The sequence below is a fragment of the Anser anser genome (genome assembly GCF_964211835.1).
Source record: "Anser anser genome assembly, chromosome: 4".
Lineage (NCBI taxonomy): Eukaryota > Metazoa > Chordata > Aves > Anseriformes > Anatidae > Anser > Anser anser.
In genome coordinates this window covers 4,316,620-4,336,173 of record NC_139724.1, presented here as the reverse complement: position 1 = coordinate 4,336,173, position 19,554 = coordinate 4,316,620, and the positions used below count along the sequence as shown (strand labels likewise).

Genomic DNA, 19,554 nt, shown 5'->3' with positions numbered 1-19,554 from the left:
TAATATGTCAAAATTTGTCAGATGTGCTTATTTACATGTCATTATTTGGTTCTGGGTAGCTCCATTTTCACACAGGTGCATATGCTTTTGGAGTTACGTTGTAAGATCTTAATATTCAGGTTATTTGTGTATTCCTCTTGTTTTACAGATGTCTGTTGTGATGATTGTAATGTTCTTGGTGGCATGGTCTCCCTATTCCATTGTGTGTTTATGGTCCTCCTTTGGGGACCCAAAGAAAATTTCTCCTGCAATGGCCATCATAGCTCCTCTGTTTGCAAAATCTTCCACATTCTACAATCCATGCATTTATGTCATTGCAAACAAAAAGTAAGTGATCCTAATTTAATAATGGTCTATTTCATGATTTTAGCATACCATGTAGCCATAGAAAGATCATCTGTAAAATACAACAAATTGATTGGTGAAGAGGTGAAAGGGTAAGCTGCTGTTGATTTACCAAAGGTGACCTTTTGTACGGGAAAGTCTAAAAAGAAATTGTTTGGATCAGCATCAGAAGATACTAAATTGATAAAGATTTTTGAGAACACATTATTGAAGATTTTGTATGGTCATTTTGACCACAAACCCTTGTGGTTTCACAGAGGGACTCATTGTGGAAGGTGGGTTCATCAGCAGTAGACTAGTTATTTTAAGGACTAAGGTCAAAAATTGTAACATCTCGGTGATGTACAACTTCTTAGGAGTTCCTTTCTTGGCTTGGGATGTGCCACATAGTGATTGATTAGGATGGATTGACACTTTCCATTAAAGTGAGTAAGTTAAGCCTATTCGGCTGTTTTGAGCAAGTATATCAAATGCTCTAACCAAGCCATTGCCTCCAAGTGGGAACTGGGTTTTGCAAGGAGGCGTCCTTCCTTTCTGTACTACCAGCCTACAAGCAGAGCTTGCGATCTCTTCCTAGGTTATCTGGTCTGATCCTGCTGAACCAAAGAAATTACATAATCTTTTTTCCTCATTTTGTAAGTTTTCCTTTGTTGTAGCTATACCCAGTCCTGGGATAAGCAAAAGCTGCTGTGACCCTTGTTGTGGAAGAAACACTTGACTGAGTTATCCCTGAACATGAAAAAGACTCAGATCCTTTTGAATTCCAAATACACAACCTTTTACTAAGCAAGTTTTACTAATATCAAAAACTGTTGTAATACTTAAGGCCATCTTATCCACTTTTTGTTTGTGCTTGTTTCTCCAGCTAATGACCTTTCCGATTTCCCTTTCTTGTCCTTTGCAGGTTTCGGAGGGCAATCCTGGCAATGGTGCGGTGTCAAACAAGACAAGAGATAACTATAAACAATGCCTTGCCCATGAGCATATCACAAAGTCCACTGACATCGTAAAACTCATTTCATTTGTCTGCATAGATTATGTGGAATGGAATCAAATCTGGGTTATAATTAATCTTTTGGAACATCAGTTTGCCTCTTTCATCCATTGGTTTTCTGTTAATCAAATTTTAAAGTGGTTTTTAGATAGGTTAAAAATAATAATAAAGAAAAAAACAAAGCACTAAGACTTTAGTTTTCAACAATGAGGCTTATTGGCTTGATATTTCTGGCCCAAACAAAAAAGGTCGGTAAAGTGTTCAGTGTGACTCTTACAGGGTTGGAAAAGGTGACATTGGGCAGAGAGAAACTGAAGCAGGAAGTGCTTAGGTTCAGTAGCATAGATTTTGCACCTCTAATTCCTCTTGTAAATGACTTTCTCTCAGCTTCCCTTGAAAGTTTCCAGATCTGAATTGCTGTGGATTCTCCATACTTGTATTTATTTCTATACCAAGTATCTGTATTGACAAGCCTTGCGAAGTTTTGTTTCTGTGAACATGTTAAGTTTATCAGAATATCTAGCTAAACTCTATAGGACCTGATGTCAGCTTTCAGGATTTTGAAAGAGTTTAATGACATTTCATGTATTTTTGAAATTTTGTCTCAGAGAATCAAATGAATTTGTGGGAATAGAAAATGGAAAATGAAATTGTAGTGCTGGTGACTGCATAGCAAATCGTGAAAATGAGACAAAATGCATCCTTAAGCTTGACACTCAGATGGCACATAAAACTGAGTAAATCTGTACAGTGATTTTTAAAATTTCTAAGTCAATCTCATGATTATATAGGTCTGTTGTATATTTTTCAAAAAATAACTTGCACAGTGAGAGCAATGAATTTATTCAGGATGACTGTGTATAGAATTAGTTATGGATGGGTATTGCATGCATTCTTGATGATTCTCACGTTTTGAGAATAAATATCTTCTCAATGGCCAATCCGAAGTCTGTGGTCCTTCAGACAAGTCTCAGCCACCGTGACTTTACGCAGCTAAAATTAATTTCCCAGGTTCTTGTTCTTCTAAGAGCTCTAGGGTCTGTCTGATGGAGTGCCACGTTAACTGATACAGTCATTTTGGAAAGCTAAATATTCAATTAATTAATTTGCATCAAATATAGAAAAACAAAATCCAATTACATTATTTTTTTGAGGTCTCCAAAAGTGGTGGGAAAATGATACTTTAGAAAGTGTATTTTAAACCCGACCACATGAGATTTAACTTCACAGGACTTTTGAGTACAATTTGCACTAACAGGTGATTCATTTCCATCACTTTATTTTGATATTATTATGTATGCATACACCTTAAGTGTGGCTTTGAAGTGTGTAACCGTTATTTAAAATACATGCGTGTTATTGTTAAAACCCATCTCTACAAGATCTTTTGGAAGTTCTAGAATCTAAGCTTCCTTTTAATTTGTACTTTTTGGTATTAAAGTAAATGTCATGCGATATCCTCGTGCTGTACTAGCTTTCTTCCTGGAACCTTGTAACACCATATGGACAGTAACTCCTTCAGAAGGAGCAAAGAAGTATTTTATGTACTAACCCTGCAACCACAACTGCATATTAAAATAGCCTTGAAACATGTCGCATATAATTTGAAACAGAGTGCCTTCTTCTGACATGGTAACGAACAAGCAGGTTTAACTGATCCCTTTCAGGATACATTTGAAGGTTAAGCAACTTCAGATCTCAGCTAATCTGATGTAATCTGCTGTTACTAAATGGATGTCTACATTCACATTTCTAGCACACTGCACATGAGTGCATAGGAATAAAGTTTTCAATTTTTATTTTTTTTTTGTGTCAGTTCTGCTGGGAGGAAGCGATGTATCTGTTTTTTTACTTACACCTCATAATGAGCTTTCTTGAAGAAGCGTGTGGTTTTTGTCCTTCGCAATGCACTTGCATTTACCATGGCAGAAGTGATGGCACTGGAACAAGGTATGCATTTTATTATTTGTTATACAAGGCAATTTATAAGCAAAAGGACTGAGGACACTGGAAATAATATTCTCTTGTACACTGCAAATTACAGTTTAGCATGGTTACTTAGAAATAATGGCATAATTTACTTTAGTGTTACATGGCTAGCAGTGTTCCTGAATAGGAGCAGATGGTCATTATGCTTTGTTTTAATGGCTTTGTTCTTAACAGCTAGCTACTCTAAATCTTCAGGTTTTGCACAAGGCAATTTTTTTTTGCTGCTCCTTGATTTTCCTTCTCCTGTAATGTCCTTTCTATTTCTACAAAACTGTTTGTCTACTGTAAAGTGATTCTGGTTTAAATAACTACAGTAGATTCTTCTTTTCTTAATTTGTAGGAAAATCATATAATTTTGGGTAATGAAGAATTAGGTTAATTTGATGATATTGATGTTGTCATGTCAATTTTGTGAGATACTGTTTCACCTATTTATTGTCACAACATATCTAGTATAAAGCTGCAGGAGGAGAAAGTAAAATGGAAGAAGAATATAGAGGAAAAGGTGGAGAAAAGAATTAAAGACAGGTTTCTTGACGGGACGAGAATCTTTAAACTAATTGTGTGCACACAACATACCCGAAAGGAAGGGAAGCATCCTGATTCTTGAAGATGCTGAGAAATCTCATTTCACTGAAATCATGGGAACAGAACATCCTTAGAACCTTCGAAAAGCAGGTTGTTTCTATTAAGACACCAGAAATATGGCTAGAAATCTCTCATTTAGAGAAATATGCAAACATTCTCAATTTTTGGTCTATTCTGAAAGGTAAAGGAAGATACATAAATACTTTGACTGTTCACCATGCAGAAAAATTAGTATCTAATAATCTTAATTTTAGTAAAATATGTCAAGTAGCTCTCACTTGAGGTACATACATGTATTATTCCTTATACAATTTCTTCTACTTCTCAGTTGCCAGTAAAATGATAGAAGATGTTGCTTACGCGCTTTAGAATAAAACAAATCTTGATTTCATATAGAAGTATCATTGCTATTTATATTCATTTTTCTCTTTAGAAAATCCATGTTTGTCACCTTAAATTTTAAATGCAGACTGTTCTTGATTAGTCACTTTTTATTCTGCTGGTAGTGTTGCAGAAATTAATAGCACTTGCATTTAAATCAGAAATAAGTTTTGTGATAAAGAAATGCAGAACTCTCTTTTTTATTTTTGTTGTACGATGCTAGGTCTGTGCTCTGCAATGACCCTGACATGTTTGAGATTCCCGTGAATGTTCCTGTGGACACTGTAAAACTTCGAATAGAAAAAACTGTCATACGAAGGATCCCGACTGAAGCCTTTTACTACCTAGTAGATCTCAAGTACCTGTGGGTAACTTACAACTGTGTAGCCAACATCGATATCAGCAGCTTCTACAACTTGAAACAGCTGCACGAGCTACGGCTGGATGGTAATCTGCTCTCGACTTTCCCCTGGGAATCTCTGGCAGAGATGCCGAATCTGCGGACTCTTGACTTACACAACAACAAAGTGACCAGCATCCCGGCCGATGCTGGCAGGTACCTGAGGAACCTCACCTATCTGGACATATCCAGCAACAGGCTAACCACCTTGCCATCAGACCTGATGGACATTTGGCCCCCCTTCTCAGAAGCTGTCCCCCCCAAGAGCACAGACGTTGTGCCGACCCAGAGGGTCGTTTTGGGTATGTTAAAGAGCCTGTCTTGTTCCTACCTAACGTGTACCTAAATGTTACGTAGCAAGGGTACCCATCTGGGATTCAGGAGGGTTTTAATCCGGGTCATCCTTCTGGTTTGCTCTGCAATTAGTTTATTTTCTGCTGGTGATAGAAAATTTTAAAACAAAGATAGTGTCCACTTGCAGCTGTTTTTTCCAGTGGCTCACAAGCCAAATGAGTAGCTAGAGTCAATGCATGAAAGTCTGTCCTGAAATACAGTGCTGCAGAGAGAGGTGGTTTGAGAGGGGGCAGCTCTGCTCTTCCCATGACTCGTGTTGGCTTTGCATTGCTTGCTCTAAAGCTGGACTGATTATCCTCAAGTTTTGCCAATTTACTTTGCGAATACAAGAGGAAAAACAGGACTCTAACGCATACAACTTCACAGTACTTTTTGTAGTATTTAAGGTGAGGGTTTAAGAATAGCTCGGCCAGACTGTCATGGTTCATAATTTTATTCCATCTCTAGTTTCTAGTAGACCACCATGTCAGTTCTTTTTTTTTTGTGACTTTGTGCTCTATTTCTGTTTTTGATTTCTATTTCTATTTTCTCACTTTCTGTTCATTTCATAGCCTTTCAGGTAACCCTTTTCTCTTCAGTTTCAGAGCATGGCTGGATCAGGTCCATCAGTAGCTTTCTTTTCTGTCATGTGTAAGTGCATGTTTTGGCATTTTTGCAGTGTAGTGTAGCAGGCAGAAGGGGGGAAAACCAGCACCAGGTAATAGCTGGCTCCCCATAAACTAACTGCAGGAGTGCTGTACCCATGGGTGGAGATCTGCCCTGCCCTGTGCTGCCCAGTAGTCCCACCTGCTTGATATAAAGCCACTACTCAGCGTTCATCTGTTCAGCTGCTTTGTTTCACAGCAGAAACTGTAACGCGAAACTCTTTTTCAGATGAGATTGTACGTAATTAACTTAATAGAGGCCCGTGGGCTGAACAAGTTCCCCACATACACGGAACTGTAGATCTGCAGCATTGAAAGGATCTTGGTTTATGCAGGGTTTTAAAAAAAAAAAGGCTGTAAGGCTGTAAGTCCAGCTTGGTGTCCCTGTCCTGTCCCCACACTGAAGGCTAGAGGAGGCAATAGCTTCGGAGCTGACTGTGCTAGATCTAATCCTCCTGATGATCTGTCTCCTCATGTGGGAGTCCCAGAGGTTATTCGGCTTCCTTTCCTTACGTAGCCCTTGCTGCTGCTGCTACTACTAAAAATATGTATATATATAAATAATAATAATAAAAAAATTATATATATATAAACAAACAAACAAACAAAAACAATAAACCACACACTCTCCTCCCCTTGCCTGCCTGCCCTCCCCCTCTGCCCACACATCTGCAGGCTGTTTGTGCACACGTTTTGCCAGCTCCCTTTAGTCCTGGCAACCCCTCTGGTACAAGCACTGAGTTTTCCAGAGACTTAGGGTGCAACCTTTGGATCATTTTCATTTATGAACTGTAACTGGGCACAGCTCTGCAGAGAGGAATGCACGCTGGGTACAAACTGAGCCTCGCTTCTCCTTTTTTAATATTACACTCAGAGGGAGGCTCTGTGCAGTCATTATAGATTTGGATCTGAGACTATGGTTTGGTGGGTAGTACTTCCATTGTCCATGTGCTGAGTCAGCCTGCCTTAGGCGAGCTGTGGACAACTTGCTGAATTTTCACTTGTTGATGGTGTATAGCCTTCATATGCCTGCTTCTCAGTGCAGACGTACAGAGCTTGCTGTATAAGAAACTCTGTAGTGAATAAAAAAAAAAAGTTCCCCTCCTCTGGAGATTAGAAAGTGTAATGCTTTCAATGTTGCTGGTTATTTTGACAAGTTTACTTAGTCTCGACTAGGTGTAAATTTTATTTATATTAATAGATAACAGTTTGCAACGTTGTAGTTATGCCGCTCACACCCATTGCCAGAGGCTCATCCTTAGGTTGTTGTCGATCGACAGTTATAGAGGAGTCAGTTTTTTAGAATGTATGGTTGGAAAAAAAAAAAAAAAAGTAAGTTGCCCTAGTAGTCGAGGTGTCTCTGTAATGCTCGAGCCATAGGAGATGTTGTCTTAGAACAACTGCAGCAAGGTGTGACGTGGCTTCCTCTCCGACACCCCTCGTGTCTCCGCGAGGACTGCTGGAGGCTGAGGGAGGAGGGTCATACCCCACAGATGCTCTTTCTCTCCTCTGAAGCGGAGGTCAGGAGCACAGAAGCATGCAATTAGGAAGGATTTCAAAAAGGCCTCTGTCCTGCTGGGATGCAGATCCAGGTGAACTGAGCTCTTCCTAACCTTTGGCCAAGTCGGTGCTGTTCTCCAAGCCTGCGGGCAGACCGCTCCAGAGCCTTCTCTGGTAACCTCATCCAGTGCTTATCTAGCACTACAGCGAGAAAGTTTCTCTTAATATCCAACCCCAATCTCCCTTACTGCAAACTAAGCTAATTACCTCTTGTCCTACATGAGACGGGCATGCAGAAAAACTAATTGCCTTCTCTTACAGTAACCTTTCAGTTATTTTCCTTTCCCATTTGCCTTTTCCTTTCTCAGCTAGTCGCACTGTTTCTATCAGCTGTTTCTTATAGACGACTATGAGATTTTCCATTTCCTACCATATTTACTGATTCCCTCTAGACTCTTTTTTAAAAGTTTCTCTGAAAAATGTGATGCCCACAATCGCACACAGTGCTCATTTTGGTGCTCAAGAGTGGTGCTCTGTGGGAGCATTCGGTCTGGCCCGTGCACCTACAAGGAATGGTAACTGCAGCCAGAGCACTGCTAGAAGCTGGAACCCAGAGCAAATAAATGCTGCTTTTGTCTAGTCAGGAAAACAACAGTCAGATTCTGCTTAGTGCAAGCAATTATGGCTTGAACTAGCTCCTCTCCTACTTCTGGCAAAACAAGATTGTCACTTGTATTTAATTAACAGCATCAACAACTGCAAAGCCCCCAAACTCATTTGCGCTTATGTATTTCCTAACACCAGGAGGCAATTTTATCTGTAATGTCTTGACTGAGCATCAAGAGTCGCATGTAAGAGAAAGTTTATGGTCCCCCGCGTGCGCTTTGAGGCCTCTTGGAGAAGCCATGGGCTGCTTTTGCCAGGTGACTGGCAGATTAGCACCTCCTTGTGCCAGTTCACAAACTCTGCACTTCAGGGTGGTTCGATTGTACCATGCTACGTGGTGCCCCTCAATGTGACACCGTGCTATAAGGAAGGGGCTCAGGGAATGATTCCTGGCCCCGTGGTTGAGTGGTTCTCTCTGGCTCTCATCCTTAGGGCCAGCTCTGGTTTTAAAGCTAGTTGGCTCTTCCGTGGTTTGTAGGAATTGCCCCTTGGTTTTCTGTGGGCCTGATGGGATGTTTCAGTGTCTCTAAAATGTAAGCGGGTGGCAGTAGTGTATTTTTCTCAACTCAGACTGGCTGAAGTAAAGCAAGAATGGCATTGCAAACCACAGAACAGTGCCCTTGTACTCTGACACAGCACCTGTGTTACATGCCTGGCGGACTGGCAGGCGCACAGCATAGTTTGAAGGTTCAAAGCCTGCTGGGCTTGCACTGGGAGAACAAGCAGGATGGAGGGAGCCATTCTTGATGCGGTCTCACCCATGCTCCCTTCAGGCAGCGGTCCCCAGAGCACGCTTGGTCCCTGCTTTTGTCTTGGAGATCGCCCTTTGGAACAGTTCAAAACAAAGCTGTGGAATGAGCTGACAACAAACAGTGGAAACGATCAAGGGACCCGGGTGTGAGTTCATCTGGCCCTCTCTTGGTTAGCACTGGAGCTATGACCTAATTCTTTGATCCAAATCACAGCTAAGTTTCAGCATTGGCTGCTGTACAGAGATTGATATTTCTGGCGTGAATGATGGTAGCAACATTTTCCATATGGAAAATTACATCCAGTGAGTCACTGAGAGGAACGGAGGGGTCCAGGATTTGACAGAGTGACAGATGAAATCTTGCCTCTGTTACGTGTAGAGGTGCCAAAAATTGGAAACTCAGCAGGTCCATCAGGATCCCACTGGTTATGCTGGGCTATGGGGTAGATGCCACTCTCCCCAAAATTACTCCCTAGCAATTACAGTGTGTCGGACACAGTGAGAGAAGTGGGATTTACTGTTTAGAACCATCGATCAAAAATTCTGTAGCTTCAGCTAGAGGATAGCCTTGGGTAGGTTGGCCCAAGCTGTGGTGAATATTTCCATTGGCCAAAAACGTGGATATTTCATGTACTCCCATTTTGCAGCAACTGAAACACAGTATAAAGTACGAGCTATGGTCTGAGACTGGTTACTGATTTACAAAGGAAATTTTGCTCATAGCTATTTCAAACGCTAAAGTCCATATTGACACGGCGTGGGGAAATCCTGCTTACTGAGAAGGCTGCAAAAATATGCATGCAGTCACACATACATATATACGTATTTGCCCCTGTACAAGCAAGCATACATATAAATCTGTTAGCAAATTTAAAGTATGCTAAACCTAGATTAAAGGAAGTTGTTTTTTTTTTTAATAGAACAATTTATAATCCTTATTTGATGTTAACATACATTGTGTTGGTATATCGCAATGCATAAATATTTATCAACATTTGCTTTGCCTTGGTTAATATTTCTTACTCAGGTCAATAAGCTGCCTTAATATTTCTGCAAAAGAAGCCAGAATTTATAAATACTTGGTGTTCTAACAGATACATATGCTGTTGGGGACTTATATTTATTTTTATATTCTCTTCTTAGTATCCCCTCAGGAAAATAATTTCCTATTTCATTGCTTTATTAGAGCTCCACATTTTTTTTCCAGTTTCTTCAACTTCTACCTTTTTGTAACCTTTTCTTTATTCTTTCATGTGTTCTTTCTCACTTCTACCACCTTGTAAACACAAGCTGTGAAATTGCAGAAGTTTACATTCCCATTTGTTTTCCCTTCAATAGCTAACTGAAGTGTAATCAAAATCAGTGTTTTATCCTTGCTTCCAAGTCAATTGTGGTTTCATCTTTTTATTTTGGGAATTTACACAATTCGATGACTTACAATGGCTGTGTATGTTTTACAGCAGATAATGCGCATACTGCCAGGTATTGGCAAGACTCAGATAAATAGAAGGAATGAGCCATGGAGGCAAGGAAGGAACTCCTGTGGCTGTATGTATTATATGTATTTATATATGTCCTGCTTCTTCAGCCAGTTCCACTGGGCAACATGATGGATGGGGAGATGAGACAACTAGCTGAGACAGCTCTTTCCTTTGCACTGAAACACAAAAGTAGTGTCTCTTCTAGGATGACAGCTTTCTTCATCCACTGAAACCAGTCTTTCAGAATGATCTGAGATGATCAAACCTGTGTCCTAGACTAAATGCCCACCTATTCTAATGGCTTTGCTTTGCCATTCCTTCTATTTTGCCTGTTTCTGTTACTCTGTTCAGATTGCAGAAGCTTTGGTTCTCCTCTTAGACACTGGGAGAACATGAAAGCCATGTGTTTATAGCTTTGAAAGATCTTTCAGCACTGCATTAGTATTAGAAGCAATAATAATAATAAAATCCTTTCCTGTAGCAAAGCATGCAGGGGACAGAAAGGTAGCAGAAATATTTTTTGTATCGTTCACTGTAAGGGAAAGCCTGCTGCCTTGCATGTGAGATGTGATCCCTACCAGTGCTGCAGATCAGTCCTGATTAATGCTGTGGACCCACAGTTTCCTGCCCTTCCATCCACTTGTAGCCCAGCAGCCCCGTGCTTCTGTCCTTTCCAGGCAGTACCGAGGATGTACAGGAGAGTTCCCGTGCTTTTCCCCATTATTTGTTACAGGGGACTCTCAGTTGAGTCCTTGTTTCTGGGGGACCTTGTCTCCCCTCTTATACCTTAAGGGGAATTTCATTTTCAAATGCACTTATGGTCTCTCCTTCTTAACACGGTGACGAAAATTGGCCCCTTATAAGCAAGTGAGAATGAAAAAATGTTATCTCTAGCTCACAAACTAAAGCTCCCATAACTTAAAAGATGAGCACAAATAGTGACATGCATATGCTTGACTGGAAATAATTGATGTGCTTAGACATATGGAAGACATTCAGGTGATATCTCTTTTGCTTGTGAATGTTTGACATTCGCAGGAAATCAGTTGTATATTTTGGAGATTATTCTTTTGTTCTTTAAAGAAAAGTGGCTGCTGATACAGTTTCCTAGATTTCTCCTTCTCCTTTCCTGAAGGCAGTAGGTGGTGAATAGATGTAAAACCTCTTGTGTCTGGAAGGGGTGAAATTGGATTGTGACGTCAAAGTCGCGGAATCCCTTCAGGTCAGGTCTTGTTTTAAAGAGCGGGGATTAATTGGGGTTTACCACTGTTTTAACCAATCACTTCCATGATGCTCAAAATAAACTAATCTCGGTCAGGTGATCGAAGGAACTGCTAGTTAATTATTCATGTACTCTTTCATCAGTAGGTTTCTTCCAAAATGAAAAGCAGAATTTTCCCATTAGCTGAATTGATAATTCCTAGAAATACTCTGAACAATAATGGCAAGTGTTTCAGTTTTTTCTTTCAATTTTAAATTAATTACTGTGACTTGTCTCTTGCACTAATCAGTAAATTCAGTAGCAAAAGACTCTTGCATACCATCCCTCGTTTTAGTCTGTAAGTTCTGCTTATTGTTAATGCTAGAATAAAATGAAAAAGTTATGCCCAAAAATAGAAATCAAATGAGAAAATATTTGAACTCCTGAGTGATACACTAGGTGGTGTTCTACCTGGTAAAGTGGGTGTTGCTCTCTTGAGATCAACATAGCCAAGTAATGGACACCAGCTGCGGTTTTGGACATATTTCTCGGAAATAGCTGCCCTGTTTTGCCATGATAACTTCATCAAGAGGGGAAGCCTCCTGTTCAAAGATGTTGGAACCAAGAGGCAAATGTTATAGCCTATAACAGAAGAGAGGGATTGTTCTTGTATGCCATCATGAAAATGTTATAGCTGCCAACTTTTTCCAGGGTCCTTCCCATTTTCCTCTGTTCTCCTATTTTTTTGAATGTATTTCAGAGACTGTCCTAAACTAAAACCAGATTTCTAAGAATATTGGTGTGCTTCAGAGTCAGAAAAGGATGTTATTGGCCTAAAGCTTTTTCTCCTTAGCCCATATCCTTTTTTTCAAAGGGCAAATATATTTGCGTAAGCTCTAAACCCTTAAATCGTCATGTTCTCTGCAAGCATGGAAGAAAGGGCTTGAGAAGATCAAACTGTAAGAGCCCAAAGGGGCATTAAGAGCAGAGGGAAGTGACAAGGTACAACAGCCTGAGAAGCTCTTTCTTCAGAAGCTGCAGGCAGGTGAAAATGTATCATCAGTCTTAAGACATCTTTTCAAAGTGCTTTTTTTCCTATGAAAATAGGGAAGTTAAGCAAAGGTAGTGCCATCTTATTACTATGCTCCTGTAAATTTATGTGAAGAAAAGGTTTAACTTAATAAACGTCTATAATCTTTTTCACATCTGCAGAAAGTACCCCACTAACTAACAAAAAAAAAAAAAAAGAAAAATTGAAAAAGATTGACTCAGAACAGGCCCATGTCTCTGCTTGATTATACTTGGTGATAGTCATGTGTCATACTGTAATCACAATATTCAGATATTGCCTAACAACAATTTTTTTTCCACTCCCTTTCTTCCTTCAGGTTTGCAGGACAACCCATGGTTTTGTGACTGTCGCATTTCAAAGCTAATTGAATTTTCCAAAATTGTGGACACCTCAGTTGTCCTTCTTGATCCACTGGTTTCGTGTAGCGGACCTGAGAACCTGGCAGGGATCCTGTTCCAGAGAGCAGAGTTAGAGCAGTGTCTTAAGCCATCCGTGATGACATCGGCAACAAAAATCACCTCCCCGCTGGGAAGCAATGTTCTGCTGCGCTGTGATGCAACCGGGTACCCAACGCCACAGCTTACGTGGACTAGGTCAGACAATATACCAGTGAACTATACAGGTATAATAGCTTTTTTATAGGCATAGCCATTTTATAGGAAATGGGAGAGCCTGAAATTATTGGGTTGCTTGTGCTTTGAGATCATTATCCTAAGTGACAGTGGACCAGGTATTGCACCATATTGGCTATTCTTTGTCTAGGTCCGACAGACTGTTCTGATTCTGGTTGTGGTCTGTAATAAGAACAATTTGTGTGGGGAAGAAATGGATGAAGGGGGGGGGAGAATAAGAGGAAATAGAGGTTGGGATAGCTGGGTACCAATTCAGAAGCTGGAAAGCAGAAAGGAACATTCATTACTGAAATCTTCTTTTTGGTTCAAAATTTTCATGATAACAAAAAAGTTAGTGAGGCTGTAACTGAGCCACTTAAAACACAGCACTATAAATGTGGGATTTCCCATAAACATGTTTTCTACGTTATTTGAAAATATTTATTGCTTATTTGCAGTGCCTACCTGGAATGCTAATGAGGCTGTGATTGTCTAATACTGTTCTTGCTGTGATGTACTGTGATGGATATATATGCAGTAACAAACAGAAAAGTTTCTTGTTACGTCAAAGTAGTTAGCAGTTATCTTAACTCTTAGTTCTGAAGAGGGTAGTAGTCCAAAGTATTGAATTATCTTATGGCAGAGGTAACTTCCCAAAATTTTTTAAACAGCTAGTGTGCTCAGTGTTACTTGTATTTACTCAGTGAGACTTGTATTTCGTAGTTAATTGGCTTTGTCATTTTGATTTCTCCTTACTTGTTTTTCTTTTATTTAATAAAACTGCTAACTCTCTTGTAATTCCTCCTGACATTCTATTCCATTCTGACCTAAACTGAGCACTTTTCTGCAAGAATATAATATGGCAAGGAGTTCCATAGTTAGTGTAAATTTGTTGATTTTTTTTTTTTAATGTTTAATACGTAGGATTCCTTCTGGTAGAAATAATTCATAGGAAAAAGAAAAAACTAGTCAAAAAATGTTTACTTTTTTCTTTATCTCCCTTTTTATAATGTTTTACTCTGTTTTCCTACAGTAATTCAAGAAACACCTGGAGAGGGTGTCAGATGGTCCATAATAAGCTTGACAGGGATTTCATACAAGGATGCAGGGGAATACAGATGTAAGGCGAAGAACTTGGCAGGAATGTCAGAAGCTGCCGTTACCGTCACAGTGGTTGGTGTAGTTACCACAACTGTGTCGCCACAGAAGTATGGAAGGAAGCAGGAGGCAGAGAGACAGAATGCCACAGCGGGGGAATCCAAGAAGGGACCTGAGAGAACCACCACACCTCTTCGCACCATGTCAACCAGCACAGCACCGGTTACCACTGAAAGATCAACAAGTGCCAGGGTTACCGACAAGAAGCAATCCAGGCCCATGGTTGATGGAAAGAAAATTTCAAAGGCAGTGACAAATGGAAGCAAAAAGCAGTCTGGGGAGATGAGCAAGAAAGGTGAGGAGACAAAACAGATCGAGGAGGCAAGTGAAAAAGGTGAAGAGACTTCACTGAAGGCAGCAGCTATGGCTGAGCAAAATGTTACTGTGAAGAACCTGAGGGTGATCAGTGAAACAGATGAAAGAGTGACCCTAACTTGGAAAACTGCCAATGCCTCAAGCAACTCCGCAGTGACTGTGTTGTATTCGAAGTATGGAGATAAAGACATGTTGCCTCTGAGCACGGATCCTAGTAAAAACAAAGTCACGATTGAAGGTTTGCAACCTAGTACTCAGTATATGGCATGTGTCTCACCCAAAGGAGTGCCACCTACAAAAGAGCAGTGCATTATTTTCACTACTGATAGGTTGAATGATGAAAGCACATCTCAGTTTCCTATTCTGATATTGGCCAGCAGTGCAGCATGCGTGGTTGTTTTACCTTTGATAATTTTCTTACTATACAAAGTTTTAAAACTCCGTGTGAAACCCAAAACTGCTAAGGAAGCTGACCTTGCAAAGGAGACCTATGTAAAGTTTGAAACACTCTCTCTCAAGCCTCGAGCAGTGAATGCAGGAGGAGAGCTCTGGGCACGAAGGTACACAGATGAATCAGAAAGACTTCTCCTCTGTTCTAGGTCAAGCATGGATTCTCAAATGACTTTCAAAAGTGAAGGCTCTAGATCTGAGTACCTCTGTTGAACGTGGGTGAGGATGGAGGAGATGAAATATGCAACGGGTAAAATTAGTCCAAAGTGATGATACTGCATCTGGAAGCAGGTTGGTGCCAGGTGGTGGTCAGAACATATCATCTGATATCACGAACTCTACTGGCTGGGTAGAGAGGTGGGTAGGAGGGGGAACAGAAGGAAAATGTTGCCTAATGATTTTTCTTTTTTGTTTGTGACTTTGGACGTGGAGGAATGACATTCTTTGAAAGATGAATACAGCATGAAATGTTTACTTGGTTAAAGATATTCTATTTCATCGTTTCATTAAAATATTGTTCTGTTTTCTCTCATTTCGCTGTATGATGTGCTCATTTGAATCAAATGTTAATCATGACTTTCATAAAAACTATGCATTTTGAAATAATAGGAAAACAGCTCAAAATACTTTGATTGAGGTTGAAGCTTTGTTTAAAAATGTCATACAGCTCTGTGCAGTATATTGAATTGGAAGTGATTTGGGGCCAATCAAGACTGAAACTAGGTAGCTGCAGTTTATGAACTCTTGAGAGTTTTGATACGTACATCATGTCATCATTTTGGAGATGCTGTGGTGAAGGAGATTCTTTAGTATTCCGAAGCTCAGGTAAGCTATCACTGTGAGTGACTCTAGGAGAGATACTAGATATTAATTGTGTGAAATTACAGTAAATGATCTTGTTGCAAAATCCCAGCCTTAGAATTTAATTGTATGCAAATGGCTGTATAAAGCAATTTCAGAAATTTCTGTTGAGAAAATTTTGTGACATTGTGTAATACAAGGCAGACTGTTACATGGCTGTATGTTATGTAGATTTACACAGTATTATATACTACACTGTAGTATTATAGTGTACTTTGAGATAGAGTAGGATGACGTCTTGTCCTCAGGTCATGTTGAATGTGTAGCAAAGTTTAACAAGCATAATGAAAGTTAATTATGAGCATGCTTCCTAATCTTTAGAAAATCCAGTGTTAATATTGATGATGATAATGAATACAGAATTGCCTGTTACTGACAATAATGAACTGCCTATTCTGAGGCTGCTTTTTCAATGCCTGAAGTAAATAACAGGGCTTTGTTATTTTAGGTTTGAGTATTATGGTTAGAAGTATGTGTGAACCGGGAACCACAGTATTTCCTAAAGATGAAAACTGTACTCTTTTCTTGGATCTTTTTATACCTAGAAGAACTGTTTATTTTGCTTGGAAATTGGGCATTCCCTCTTTCCAGAAGGAGAAATATTGCTTCAAAGCTGAAAACCAAAGCTTAGTTAGTTAACTTCAAAATATCATTTGTTGGTATCATTGAATATCATTTGTTGGTATCATTGATGTAGGATTAAATTTTGCCTGTTGGAATATTGGAGAGCGTGACTTGTAAGGCCTCCTTTCATGAGGGAAAACAATTTTCCATAAACCCATGGCAGAAAATAAACACACTCAAAAATCTCCATAACATCTACGTGTTTGTGCTCAGTAGTCAAGGATAATAGAATGAGTATCTGAGACCATGGGAGCTATGCAAAGGAAGCAGGTGTGGTATTTGTGAGTACAAAATTAATTTGTGTGTGCTTTTAGGATTAACCTAGATGTTTCATTCTGTGTTATTAGTAAGTGTGTTTAAAAAGTAATCTATCTTCTTTTTTTCTATTTTTTTTCCTGGATAATTTTGATTGCAGTGAAAACATTTTTAGTTTTCTGAGTGAAGTATTTTGACATTGGCACTTTTCTTGAAATTTGGGATTTTTTTTAAGGGAAAATAGATTCTTATTGTGTCAAAAACATAGTTTAGTTTATCACAAACAGTTTTTCAGACAAATTTTAAACAGGAGATCTGATGTGTTAACCTGAAGTGTTACACTATTTGCCTTCTATTCTCCATGTAGATAGTACAGTCAGTAGTTGCTGCTGAAGGTGTTCCCAATTAAAAACACTGTGTTTGTCATAAATAGGAGCGATTATATTTACTTTTCAAATTTCTGGAGAATATTTCATTTCAGGTTTCAAAACTCTGCAAGAAACTTGAATCTAATTCTGGAGTTCAAAAATGCCATCACCTGGTTTTTAGATGGTGTATCAATATATCAGACTGAGGCAGTGCAAAGCTCATTTGAGAGAGCTCATTTGCAAATGTGAAACCTGTTGGTTTGACTAATCCTTGTGGAATTAATATGTCCTAAAGTTAGGAGTGGATCTCCGTGACCACGTGTGCTAGCAGTATATCAAAGATGGAATATATCATAAAAGGCACGTTCTTTCAATAGAACACCATATACATTATTTTTTCCACAGTTCTTGAGACAATGGATTTATATAACCTGGACATGCTTCTGTACCTCATGTCAAAACAGCACTTCAGCTGGGGAATTTTGATAAAAATTGAGTACTTAATAAAGATATGCACCCTCCATCACCCACAATTGGTGTAACTGAAGAGCTGAAGAAATACTTCTGGTAACATGCAAATGTTTATATTATAAATTCTTAAGATTCATAGAACCATTATGAGATAGATTTTTGTTACCCATAATCAATTTGTGTAATGTCTTCTGAAATGCAATACTGAATGATTCATCATGATGAACAGTTGAGGATCATAATCTATGCTTGGCTGGTAGGAATCATTGGAGAGGCATTGACCAATGTTTATGTATCGCCTTTCATATATTTTTGCACTTTATTAGCTCAGTTCATTCTGTGTTTCACTAAAAAGGCTAGATCTCTTTTTTATATGTTACCCGCAACGGGTGTGTCAAAATCGGATGGTTAATGAAATAACTGAGCTGAATTCTGAATAGACCCCATTTTTACTGAAAACTTCAGTGGGTCTCAGCACTTAGAGTTGACCACAATCCTGTCTTCAAGGTACACTTACTAAGCCAAACTTTAGGTGCATCTCTTTTAGTCCTCGCATTTGCTTGCAGTCGACTCTGTATTTGTATTCCTTGCGCTATTGTAAGATTCTAATGCTTTTCTTGGGTGGGAGATTAGGAAAGAAAACTCTTTCATGTGTACTCTGAAAATGTAATAGCAAAACAGTTCAGACTTGGGCTGTTTATAATAGATTAAACAGAGGACATTTTAAACTCATTACCTTTTCAAAGCAGTAATTAAAAAGGTAGTTGTTTTGATGTGAAAATAAAGCAACGCTTTTATATATGACCGTGTACTTGCCTGACCCTTCCTTCTTCATTTATAGCTTTAGACTGTACGCTATGAGTGTAGCTGTTGAGGATAAGAGCAAGTCAGAGAAGAAACGAGAGAAAATACAAAAAGAAGACTGAGAAACCTGGAGGTGTAATACACTAAGGAATGCTGGTACCATGTATTACAAACTCTTTTGCTTGCAGTTCTGCTACGTACACAACAAGGGTGTGGGGGTATCTGCAGACAGGTAACGATAAAAATACAGTGAGGATTCTGCCTGCATATTATGAGTGGAGCTCCATATACACGCACAATTTTGACAAGGTGGGGACAGCTATAAAATTGGAGTATGCAACAAGGGCACTGGGGAATTTAAAGAATTTACTTGAAGCTGGTATTAAAGCCTGTGTCCCAGTGAAAGTTGTGAGAGCTTTTTGAAGAGCATTGGCTATCAACAGAAAAGGGGAGAGTAATTTATGCTTTCCTGCCCCCCGTCCTCCCCCCCAACAAAGAGGGGTATGCATCAGTAGCAACTCTGGCTGGGGTACGAATCCTGGATGTAATGCACCGCAATAGTCCGTTGTGATCTATGATTTTCTTTTAAAATCCATCCCATTTGTTAGACTTGTGGCTAGAAGGTAGACCAATTTGAATTTCCTTTATGGGCACAGAAGAAGTGTCAAAACAAACCCTTTTTAATTATCTAATTGGTTGTGGACTGCTGGCGTGGATACCTTCTCTCACAGAATTCATTGCGCTGTTGTAGGTGTTCGAGGCAGCTGCAGAAGCTCCAGGCTAGCACTGTCACTTTCTTTTGCTGAAAAGTAAAGTTTTCAATAGAATAAATGTTTTCAATTTTCTCTTTAAATCACTGGAAAAAAAAAAACAACTTTGAATTTCAGAAAATCAGAATTTGTGTCAGAATGGAGGCATGATTAATGTCTCGTTTTTATAGACTATTTTTTACACACCTCAAAGGCTCCCTTGCTAAACAGTGGCAAATCCAAGCTGAAATATTAGACTGAAACAGTGAATGGCAAGGAGAGAAGCCTCTCTAGAATGCTGTGTACTTTTCTTATCAATATTCAGTATGAGATTTTTTTCAATCGGTAATGCAGAAAGCAAATATGAACAAAAAGATATTGTCTTTCCCGAGACCTCAAAAAAAAATATATTTTTTTTAATGAAATAACATCCCAATCTTGTGTTTAGAAAAGAATGTGAAATTGTTCCAACTATTGCAGGAAGTTTAGTAGCACTTGTCAGGTATGTATGTTTAATATATT

At 39.2% G+C, this 19,554-nt stretch overlaps 1 protein-coding gene across 5 annotated transcripts; it reads left to right on the top strand.

Annotated features, from left to right (window-relative positions):
* The first annotated feature begins 1,359 nt into the window (after positions 1-1,359).
* LRIT3 (leucine rich repeat, Ig-like and transmembrane domains 3) lies at positions 1,360-18,773 on the top strand. Of its 5 annotated transcripts, XM_083833960.1 has the most exons (5): positions 1,360-1,587; positions 3,156-3,289; positions 4,521-4,999; positions 12,683-12,988; positions 14,011-18,771. In XM_083833960.1, exons 1-5 carry the CDS (start codon positions 1,546-1,548, stop codon positions 15,111-15,113), a joined length of 2,064 nt encoding a protein of 687 aa, XP_083690086.1. In that variant the 5' UTR covers positions 1,360-1,545; the 3' UTR covers positions 15,114-18,771. The 5 variants fall into 5 exon arrangements, with proteins under 5 accessions (XP_083690086.1, XP_083690087.1, XP_083690085.1 ...); XM_083833961.1 differs by having other exon boundaries at positions 1,360-3,289; XM_083833959.1 differs by lacking the exon at positions 1,360-1,587 and having other exon boundaries at positions 3,175-4,097; positions 4,487-4,999.
* The last annotated feature ends 781 nt before the right edge of the window (positions 18,774-19,554 follow it).